Source organism: Ctenopharyngodon idella, chromosome 19, assembly GCF_019924925.1.
Source record: "Ctenopharyngodon idella isolate HZGC_01 chromosome 19, HZGC01, whole genome shotgun sequence".
Lineage (NCBI taxonomy): Eukaryota > Metazoa > Chordata > Actinopteri > Cypriniformes > Xenocyprididae > Ctenopharyngodon > Ctenopharyngodon idella.
The window spans coordinates 4,963,955-4,976,161 of NC_067238.1; the positions used below are offsets into that span (position 1 = coordinate 4,963,955).

The window sequence follows — 12,207 nt, forward strand, 5'->3', positions numbered from 1 at the left end:
ATTCTCGATGCTTCAACGCTTCATAACATTAAAGTTGAAACACTGTAGTCACGCTGACTATGTCTTTACTACTTTTATGGACCTTGAATGTGGTAATTATGTTGTTTTCTATGGGGGATTAAAAAAAACTCTTGGATTTCATCAAAAATGTCTTAATTTGTGTTCCGAAGATGAACTAAGGTCTTACGGGTTTGAAATGATATGAGGGTAAGTAATTAATGACAGAAATTTCATTTTTGGGTGAACTAACCCTTTAATAATCATGATTAATCGTGATTTTAAGCAAAATATTTATGATTATCAGTTCAACCATTATTTTGAAGCCCTACTGGAAAAGATGTTTTAAATAAAATTCTGTTCAACAACAATTTTTTCTGGTGGTAAAAGCACAATGTTAACTCCACCAGGCAAATATCGCTACTGTTTGTGAATCCATGCATTCTTTAATAAAGCTCATTTGCATAGAAAGAATGCAGATTGCGCAGAAAAACTAAAGCAGTGCTGTGATGTTGAACTAAGCTGTCAATTGATAAAGATGTATTTCCACAATGCTTCTCAACAATATAGGTGGAACAGTCAGGGAAATGCCAGAGCCGTGTGACTTCTTGTGCTCATTCTATGTAAGACATTTATGTGTGTAGTTGCACATGTACAGTGGTATGAGGAAACACAGTGTGAAGGAAGTGTGGTGATATGCTGCTTCAAAGAGTGCCATCTGATATAAAGTCATTTCCTGGTAACTTCCTCTGTAATGCATTTAACTGATTTCTGCTTAGGCTAAATTAGCTCCCTCTGTCTCACTGCGATAAACAGAAACATAATCTCCATTATAGGAAGAAGTAAAAACACACACATAGAACTAAAGCACACATTCAACAACTCCTTCAACTTCTGTCTCCCATAAACCTTTTCTTATTGTCATATCTTTTAGAAATGGGTTCGGGTCTGTTTACAGTGACCAAATTAAAGGTATGGTAGGCAATTTTTAAGAAGCTAGCAATAGCAAGTCAGCTTTAAAAGCATAAGATCCCACCCTCCCTCCCTTAAATTACCTCATGTGTCAAGATAACATTGCAATAATGAATGTAAACAACTTAAAGAGCTCTAACTTGTGCCATCTGACTGCTGCAGATTCTTTTTGGCATTGATAGTGTTGCCATAGAAATGCATAAATCAGATGCTAATTATGACATAGCATGAACGCAGCTTAAGCTTGTTGTTTTGGTTTTGGAGGAACAGTAAAAAGTGGCTTCTGTTTGTTTGTGGTGCTCAGTGACTGTCTGTCTACAACTCTGCATAGCCTAATGGAACATGCTGATGACGTGTGATGTCTGCGTGAAGGTATGGAAATGCATAGGTTGACAGGCCAATGTGATCTCATGAGAATACGTGTGTATTTTTATGTAAAGTGTGGTTCTACTACACGTCCATTTACTTACGTTTTCATACACACAAAAACGTACAATATTGACGTATTTATAACACTTAAACATAAAATACTTACGTATTGACAGTAAGAAAACGTAAATTATTTACATGTTCAATAGGGCTGGGACAATAAATCATTGCAATAAATCGAGAAATGATTCTGGATCGATTCTGAGATTTTCCGAATGCATTGCGATTCTCTCTTGAATCGATTCTGAGCTTAGTATGTAACAGCAGATGGCACTCTAGACTAGTTTTTAACCGCACAATCAAATGCTCATGAAGAAGACCACTCATATGTTCGGCTGAGTCTGAGAATGTACTTGCACCATAGAATGCTTTTATGATGTGAGAATAATGTAAACAGCCTACTGCAAACACCTTTGTAATTCGCTTTAACCTTTTCAAACTTTATGAATGATTATTTTATAGAAGAGATTATTTTATAGGCTGTTTCTAAAGCACGCAGTGCCATCTGCTGTTACAAACTAAGCTCAGAATCGATTCGAGAAAGAATTGTGATGCATTCGGAAAATCTCAGAATCAATCCAGAATCATTTCTCGATTTATTGCAACGGTTTATTGTCCCAGCCCTAGTCTCCAATTGTGAATGTGTATGAATTCCCATGTATTAATATTAAAATCCAGGCATTTATGGTTTGATTCTGTTGTATTCAACTGTCATATCAATACATGTTTTAATCGCATTTATTAAATGCAGTTTGCTCATATACTTAATATGAAATAACATTTCTGTTCGTGACTTGTGATGCAAACTCGTTTCGGAGGATTACATAATGTTAAACAAGATTAAACTTTAAAACCTTAAAATGAATAACATTTTTGTAATTGTTTAACCATTTTGTAATATTAGTTTTTTTGCTGTGAGACACAAAAAGCATTTTCTCCTATGCAGCGACTGACAATACAACCATAAGATACACCAAAACACAAAATAAATTCACAAATCACAGTTTTATTTGTTCGCTATACTCCAGATCTTTAGAATCCGTGGGTGCTTCTCATTTCTTATTTGTTCATCCTCATTTCCTTTCCTAGCTTCCTTTCCTTGTGCCTTAGCTCCACCCCCGTAGGATGTGAGGGAAGGATGCAAGGAAAGAAAATGAGGACGGAGGAATCAAAAGAAATGTTATTTGGATATTGGAATGTTCTTGATCCCTCGAGCATCACTTCAAATCGTCATCAGCTGTGCTCAAGGGATCTGCCCATATGTTGTTAAAGTTTGATTATTTAAAAAAATTCATAATAAATAATAATAAAGCAAGATGCCCTATTGAAATATGTGAGATGTAAAGTTTATTTAAACTGCAAAAAAAACTTTTTTCACTTATTTCAAGTGAAGCATACATTTAAATTATTGTGACAGATGAAGGGGAGGAGAATTTATACGTGCGTCAGGTTTTTCAACGAGAAAGACTTTCGCAAAGGATACACCTGTGTATCCTCACTCATTGCTCCTCAGGAAGCTTCCTCACTCCTCGTTCCTCACCTCCTCACAGTGAAAATGAGAATTGAGATGTCCTTCAAGATGGCTGAGCTCGATCGGTTTCCAGGTCACAGGCTGGAGGATGTAGGAGCGAGGAAACGAGGAAGCATCAATTTGAGTATTGAGAAGCACCCCATATGTTTGCAAGGAACACATCTAAATTCAGCCCTTTATATGGCGATCTTCATCTTCATTCTCAGCAGCGACCGTCACAGTCAAAGCCTGTGCTCGTTATGATTCAAATTTGAAAGTTGCACCCTCGATAAGCGTTACGACATGGTTTACGGCACTGATATCAAATGCTCATTGGCTCTCACCTGCTTCGTCACAGATTGCATCATGTCCTGTTTCAGTGGGTTGACATTTGAAATGAGTGTGCGCCTTCACGGGCTGCATTCCACTCCACTTTTAGACATGCACTCGTGAACTTCCCTAACTTCCCTGCCGCCATTTTGAAGTGCGTTCCACTTTGTGATGTGGACGAAGGCAGTTTATATGGACAGACCCTCGCTCCCTCGATTTTGACTGAGGGTGCGAGTCTACTTCACATGTACACTTCAGGCAGCTCCATATACCACAATGCAACACGATTGTGACGTCACCGCATATCACGTTTAATTTACCTTACCACAAACAACTTTAAGATATATATATATATATATATATTTTAAATATCTAAAACAACCCAAACACACCTATACATAGAATGCAGCATTAAACAGTTTCGTAAGGAAAAAATAAATAAATAGATCAACTCCATAGCAGATTCCAAGTGATCAAAGGCTTAGGACGTTCCAATTCAGCCCATTCCAAGGGTTCCACCAGTAGTGGGCACTCGTGCATCGTAAGCAATGATGTAGATCCGAGTCAAGGAGACTAAGGGAAGTTAGCGAGGGAAGGGCATAAAAAAAAAAAAAAAAACTGGAAAGTAGACACGGAGAGAAGCCGGATTCATATTTTCATGGATTATTAACTTAACTGCTCTGTACCCCATAAAAAACTATTACCGCCAGAGAGGACTGCAACTGCAACTCATCATCATTTGAACTACTTTTGGTACCACTTTTGTCATTTTCGCAATAAATAAATTGTCTGTTATTCTTTTATTTATAACAGTAAGTTACATAGTTTTAAGAAATGGTTATGCGTAGGTTTAGGGGTAGGTGTAGGATTAGCGACTCAGTATATCGTTTTAATGCTATATTGTTAATAAATTGTCATTTTCCTACACATTTATGTCCATTATGTTTTATTCTTTTAATATTCTGTATAAAATGGGTATGTTTAGGTTCGGGGTGGGGTTTAGGCATCTTACATTTATCTATAAAATGATAAAAGACAAATTATACATATGTCTTTATGACATGAAAGATTCTTAAATATTTTATGTTTTTTCACTGTAAAAATTTAATAATGGCATGTTTAAATGCTGCCAATACGTCCATATTGTACGTTTCAGCACATATCCAAACGTACAATTCTCAATTCTCAATACGGGACTTCTCAATTGAGGGGACTTCTGTTGAACTTCTCAATAGAAGTTCAACAGAGCTTATAATTTAAAGTTTGAACTATAGATTTGTTTTCTATTAAATAAATTTCACCCTTCTCTGAAGGAGACAGTGTTGGTTGCTTGCCTTTGCTTATGTTCAGTCTGCTGTGTGTGGAGGCACTGTGCTTGTGTGCTTTGTGTCATTCTGAGGTGAAATTAGCGTTTTTTTTTTTTCTTGAGTTTCACACTCTACACTTTTACCCTCTTTCTGAGAGACAACAGAAACAATATTTATGTTGCAGCAGTGCAATAATATTCCTCAAACATGCTGGTTAAGGTTTATTCTAAAACCATCCATTAACCTAAGTTCGAAACTTATGCTATTAATTCAGCTTAACCTACAGATTCCATTCTGTTTTGTATATATTATTTCATTCTTAGGTATACTATGTGTTTCGTAATCATTATACTGTAATTGTCAGGAATTAAAAAAAAAAAAAGACATTATACAGAAGATTGATCTTTTATTTATTTATTTATTTATTTTTATAGCGCAGATGTTTTTCATATTTTACTACTGTATCTTTAAGACTTCTACATGTAAAAGACCTCTATTTTGATTGGCTTACCTGTTGGCATCTGAAATGAGTAACAGTATTTACTCCCAGGTTGCTGTTGGGTCTGATATATTTGGGCTGTTATGTTCTTCAATAACAGCATTTTTGCAAAGTTGTTACAGATTCATAAAAAAATCTTGGCATCTTGTTAAAATAAACCTCAGCCACTTTCCAATGTGTAGGATATTCAGAGCAGCATGTGCTACACAGCCAGTAAAAAAACACAAGGTTTGACGTCAGTAAGTTGTGTAAGTTCAGAACAAATAATTTTTTCCAGCTTACTTTCAATAAATGCTCTTTTTACATTTTGAATTAATGGTTTTTGCAGATGCTTTTATATAAAAAAAAAAACAACTTACATTGCATTCAGTCTCTCTCTCATTCCTTTGAAATTGAACCCATGGCCTTGTTGCTAGTGTCATTCTCTTTTATTTCAAATTTTATTCCAGAATTATTTGATTCCAGAAGATCAAACAAATTTAGGTTTTTCATAGCATGAACATTTTATCCTTTTAATTTTAGACATTATATTGCAAAGGTTATTATATTGCAAACAGTGTTGCACATTGCTAATGAGCTAATTTTGAATAAGTCAGCAAAAGCAAGCAAAATTCAGTCATTGTTGTTTTTATGTTTGTACCACATAGAATTTTAATAATAATAATTTTTTTTTTCTCCGTTAAAATGGCTATTAATCTAGATTAAAATGGCTATTAATTAATGATTAATCTAGGCTAAGGTTCAAATAACTGAACAGATATTCTAGAGATGATTTTCAGTACTGTAAATGAAATACAGATTTTCTAATTAGGGCTGTCAGTCAACTTGTTAACTTAATTACAAGTACAATTACTTGAAGTATCACCTAAATGCAAAGCATGTTTTTGTGAAGAATATATTTACAGTGAGTCTAGCCCCAACTGTTAGTACGAGTAATGCACCTCAACAAACCACATTTACTGAGAAAAAACATCACAGAATAAGTCTAATTCAGATTAGATTTCAGGGGACAGATTTACTAGGGCAAATTAGCGTGAGACCGGAATCCTATAAAAGCACTGATGGGAGTAGAAATTTCTTGTGGGTGATCTACTGACAATGCGTAATCTATCAAGAACAGCGCAAATTTAAAAAAAAGAAAAAAAAGAAACGTGGCTAGGCAAAGACATGATAAAAGCCCTTATGAATAATTTCTTCTGCCAATAAATAATGCGAGAAATTCTCTCTCTTCTATCACGCGTTCTCTGTTCTCTGTTCTCTGTGGTGCCTTCTCTTAGCAGCAACTATCACAGCAATGTCAAGCGTAAAATGGGTTAAAACATGCTTTTTTGAGGGGGTTAAATAAGAATAATAAAAAAAAATTATATTAAGGCAGAGGCTAAAAAAATGTGCCAAGTATAGGTCTCAAGTATAAAAATAAAATATCTCAATTATAAAAATTAATACCTAAATAGGAACGTAGTATATTTAAAGTGCAAAAATAATACCTAAATAGTAAATAAGTATTATGTTAAGTTCACTTAAAGAAAACTTACAAGTATACTTAAAGTATAAAACTACTAAACTATTAGTTTACTGAGAGTATACTTCAAAGTGTACTTTTATAAAATAAAAAATGTGCTAAAAAGTATTTAAAGGCAAAATATGTAAGATTTTTGGATTCAAATATTCAAAAACCACTAGAACAATGTTATATATTTTGTTGACTTGTGTACTTCCGTTATCCCAGATGTTTCCAAAAATGTTTAAATCTAGAGAAATAAGCAATTTTAACCAGGACACGGACCATATCCGTGCGTCGCCTATCAGTGACATCATACCTGCGCTACCCTCGATTTCTGTTTTTATTTTGTAGAAACCATGGAAACACCAAAGACTTTAATTTAATATATTATGTGTTTTTTTAGACAAGGGTATATGAAAGATATGACTGCACACTCACTTGCAGAAAGTTTTATTCACCAACGTTTCGGCACAAAGCCTTGACAAAGGCTTTGTGCCGAAATGTTGGTGAATAAAACTTTCTGCAAGTGAGTGTACAGTCATATCTTTCATATACATTTAGATTTATCTTTATCTTTCTTGACTTGCACCTCGGACGGAGTGCGTTTGTTTATGTTTTGATTTTTTTAGACAAGGGAACAACTGTTTGTACAGAGCCCCCAAAGGGACCTTTGCAAAAATAAAAAATTTACAGAGTTTTGTGTGCGCACGAGAAACTTTTGCGTGCTCACGAGAAACTTTTGCGTGCTCACGAGAAACTTTCGCGTGTGCACGAGAAATGTATTGCTTGCTCACAAGAAACTTTCGAGTGCGCACGAGAAACGTTTCTCATGCGCACACGTTACAATTTCCCGGTTGTGTATACTATAACCTATTTCATTTGTGTGTCACTGCCTATGAATTAAGTGAGAGTATGGATGCACATGAACTAATAAAGATCATGAAAATTATGAAGAAAATGAGAGTATGGATGCACATGAACTAATAAAGCTGTATTTGCTCATTTTGGCTGTACAGCAGTTCTAGAAGAAAATGGTTTCATTGTCCAACTTAAATAAGTTTGGCATTGATTCATTCCATTGTAAAAATCATTAGTTATTAATTTAGTTAATTTATCTATACAGCAGCTCTGGATGATGTCATCGTCCAGCTCAGTTCAGTTCTCATACAATGGTGTCAATGCAGGCAGATCAAAAACATTGTTGAATATCAAGTGTCCCCAACTAAGCAAGCCAGAGACATCAGCAGCAAGGAACCCAAACTCCATCAGTTGACAAAAATGGAGAAAAAAAAAAAAGGCTCAGTCAGGGGGCCAGTTCTCCGCTGGCCAGCAATGAACAGTGCATGATTATGATTCAGGCAGCATTACAGGTCATAAGTCAGATTGGGATCGGAACAGTCAAAATATTTAATCCAGTTCCGTCTGGTTGAAGATCGGATTCATCACGCCGGTATGGAAACGGTTTTGTTGGGGATGTGTGCCACTGGCTGTTGTCTCGATGAGGTCTTCACAGGGAATGGTCTAGTTGACACAATCTAGCTGACATTTCAGGGATGTGTTGTGCTCGTGTTTAGGCGCAGGTCCTCCATCTGATCTGGGTATGGCCTGGGTCCTGCTGACTACGGTAAACCTTGGGATAAACAGAGAGACTAATATTAGCATAGATGCCATTCTTCTTATGATGTAACTAGTACATGGGGTGGTATAAGAAGTGTTTCCAGTTCCGCCTGACCTAATTTATGCAGCCTAACAATCCTTTAATAGTTGTGAAAATATAAATTGATAATGTGTTATGTGTATGCCAGGTTAAAGAGATGTGTTTTTAGTCTAGATTTAAACTGACAGAGTGTGTCTGCTTCCTGAACAATGCTAGGAAGACTGTTCCAAAGTTTAGGTGCTAAATAGGAAAATCTATCGCCTGCAGTTGATTTTGATGTTCTAGGTATTATCAACTGGCCAGAATTCTGAGAACGCATTACACTATATAGAGTTAAGAGCTTGCTTAGTTCTAGTAAGAACTCTAGCTGCTGAGTTTTGGACCAGCTGTAGTGTGTTTATTAAGCGTGCAGGGCAACCCCCCAGTAGAGCATTACAATAATCTAGTCTTGAGGTCATGAACACATGAACTAACTGTTCCGCATTTGTCATTGAGAGAATATGTCTCGATCAAGATATGTCTCACTAATAGAGAGATACAACCACGATCTGATGATAAGAGTTGAAAAATAAGCAGATCTAGCAGTTTTTAAGGCCTTTCTGTATGCAAAAATGCTTTCTTTCCACGAAATGCAAAAAACTCTTCCAGCTTCTATTCTTCCAGCTGCACTCCATTTTTCTGGCTGCTCTCTTAAGGGACTGAGTGTGCTCGCTGTACCACTGCGTTGGACTATTTTCCTTAATCTTCTTTAAGTGCAAAGGAGCAACTGTGTCTAATGTGCTAGAAAAGAGAACATCAAGTTCTTCTAAGATATCTGGTATGCTGAAGAAGTGAAACTGATCAGGAATTTATTTATAGGATTTATAAAGCAATATATAGGATTTATAAAGCAATCTTTAATGGTAGATTTGATAGTTCTACCATATTTGTAACAGGGAGTCAGTTTTACAGCCTTGGCTAAATGTAGTATACACAAGACTAGATAATGATCTGAGATGTCATCGCTCTTCTGCAGAATTACAACGGCATCAATATCGATCCCATGTGACAATATTAGATCTAAAGTATGATTACGACAATGAGTGGGTCCTGACACATGTTGTCTAACTCCAGTTGATTTTAGAATGTCAGTAAATGTCAATCCCAATGTGTCTTTTTCATTATATACGTGGATATTAAAATCACCAAGAATCAGGACTTTATCCGCAGCCAGTACTAACTCAGATAGAAAATCAACAGATTCTTTGATAAAGTCTGTATGGTGCCCTGGTGGCCAGCATACAGTAGCCAGCCCAAATGTCAAATGGGATTTATCATTTACACTACATAACGTTACATAAAGCACCATCACTTTGAAGGAATTGTATTTGAAGCCAGACTTCTAAATACTACTGAAGATATTACTATAAATTACAGCAACAACCTCCCCCTTTGCCTTTCAGACGAGGCTCATGTTTATAACCAGGTTTCTGTCAAACACAGCACATCTAGTTTATAATCTGTGATCATATTATTTGCAATAAGTGCTTTTAAAAATAAAGGGATCTAATGTTCAGCAACCCAAGCTTTATCATTTATTCATCTGTATTATACTGTATTATACGCGAACGCTCAGAGTAATGTTATAAAATCATTTTCAGCACACAGTCAGTGTATCTAATATGATAAAACAGTACTGTGTTACCCCACATACACTTGACCGGAAGAAGCGGAACTAATGACTGTGGCATAATAAAGGCGTGTGTCGTGTTCGTCTGGCAATCACTCCAGCGGCCTCGTTCAGCTCCAACATCACTTGGCCCTGCTCTGCTTCATACTACAGTAATGTTAATAATCTCAACCATGGACATGATTTCTGCCCAAGTCCCGTCCCGATTCTTTTCCACCGGCTGTAAGGTGAAGATGACAACTCCCAAGATTCTTCGCTCAACCTTGGCATCATTAAGCTACGCCCTTGTTTTGAATAGGCAACCTCTAGCGACGAAACTTTATATATTGTTCCTTTAAGTAAACTAAATCAAATAAAAAATCAAATCACTTTTATTGTCACGTCAATAACAGCACATGTGCCGTGGTGAGTGAATACAATTTGCATACAAGGTGCGCTGACCCTCAACACTGGTGCTCCTCAGGGCTGCATTCTTAGCCCACTCCGGTACTCCCTGTACACACATGACTGTACAGTTACACACAGCTCCAATGTCATGAGCAAATTCGCTGATGACACAATGGTGGTAGGCCATCATCGACAACGATGAGATGGCCTACAGAGAAGAGGTGCACACAAAGAGCACACCCAGGGCAGTTGTGGCCTAATGGTTAGAGAGTCGGACTTGTTACCCGAAAGTCGTGGGTTCAAGTCTCAGTACCGGCAGCCCTTAATTGACAGCGCTACTTTATTCAAATCACTATCCCTAAGGCTGAGAAAATGTAATAGCAGTGCTTGAACTACCAATAACCCCACTAATAACATGCAGAGTTTAATGTAGTTTTTGGGGCTCCTGTTGTGTCCAATGTTTAATGCATATTGTTATTTGCCCTCCTCTGATGAAGACCGTTTCCTTGCATTTTGTAAGTGTGACTCTCTCATTGTTTGTGTTTTCCTCAGCCTCTGCTGCTCCAAACCACTCTGGGACGACTCCGATATCACAAAGAACAAGGTGGGCCAAAGCAACATTCGTTGTGTAATTTTTACTGCATTCATTCTGCTCTGTTTTTCTTCTTATTTGTCATTCTTCTTTTGACTATATTCTGTTTCTCTGTCAGATATCAGTGAGTCCGTGGATGACAAAAGAATGAAGTTTAAGGTCTAATATACAGCAGTATGTCAGGTAATGTCATAAAATTCTAAAACACACTACACACTTTGGCTCTGTTCCAAAATCTATACATTCTGCATAGACAGCTTCCTTCTTGGCAGCATCCCATGGATTTTTTTATTTTTTTATACAGAGAAATCTGGATTGATGTTCCACCATCTTTATTTCTCTGTTATGTTTTGTATGTGTACACTATGTTCCGGATTAAGAAGTGTTATTGGGTAAACTTTTTTTTATATCTACTGTACATATAAAAATTTTTGTTTTTAATTTTCACTACTTCCAGTATCACTTCAAGATCTTTGTGCTCCCCAACCTCTAAAATCCCAATTCAAACCCTGCGTGTAAGTTATTTGAAACACTCAGCAACTCACTTATGAGGCTTGCATTATGGCTGCGCAATTAATCAAATAAATAATCAAGATTACCATTAGAGCTTACATGAATAACTTTGAAAATTGATGATTACATCATTACATTGATGTCATCTCCTGTTAAACATACATCACCTGACATTTAGAAATAAAGAAAAAAGCAGAATTAAGAGACTTAAATAAGAGACTTATTGTGTAGTACTGACAGATTTGTTGTCTTTTTGCTGCAATAAAGTAATACAGGATTACACTTTTCTGCTCTTTTTTTTGGATTTGTAGCTACAAACAGTAAATCATTTGACAAACAGTATTTTAGGATTTAAATATGAATCAAAATTAGAGATGCAATGTATTAAAATAAAAACAATATCACGAAATGGCTTAATGTCTTATATGTGCTACCGGCTCCAGTGTGGCACAGCTCATGCACAAACGTGCGACCCATAATACAGTGCTTCCCTAAGATTCACTCTGAAACCAGCATTGCAAATCCATTTGCCAGCAACCAGTCAAAATAAGTACTTGATGGTTTAATGGTTGAAATTAAGACATAAACATTAGTATTGTAATTTTACAGGTCTACTATAAAATGAAAGTATTTTATTACATTTCTTATTTTACAGAACAATAGTTACAATATTAAAATATATTTCTTATTTTGTAATTTAACGATAATAACATTAAACATCACAATCATCATTATTTTAAATAGTAATATTATTTAATTGGTCAAAAACAAGTTGGAATGTGTCCTCTGCAAACTCAAATGATTTTTTTGACCTCTCACACTGGTCCCAGGCCGTCAGAAC

General features: G+C 36.0%; 1 protein-coding gene across 5 annotated transcripts in view; it reads left to right on the forward strand.

Moving 5' to 3' along the window:
- thrb (thyroid hormone receptor beta) overlaps positions 1-12,207 on the forward strand; it is a 180,251-nt gene that overhangs the window by 128,356 nt on the left and 39,688 nt on the right. For all 5 annotated transcript variants that reach the window (XM_051872871.1, XM_051872872.1, XM_051872870.1 and 2 more), the window contains 2 exons: positions 10,814-10,865; positions 10,972-11,036. In XM_051872871.1, the coding sequence (XP_051728831.1) occupies positions 11,030-11,036 (7 nt within the window). In that variant the 5' untranslated portion in view covers positions 10,814-10,865; positions 10,972-11,029. The remainder of the gene's footprint in view (positions 1-10,813; positions 10,866-10,971; positions 11,037-12,207) is intronic.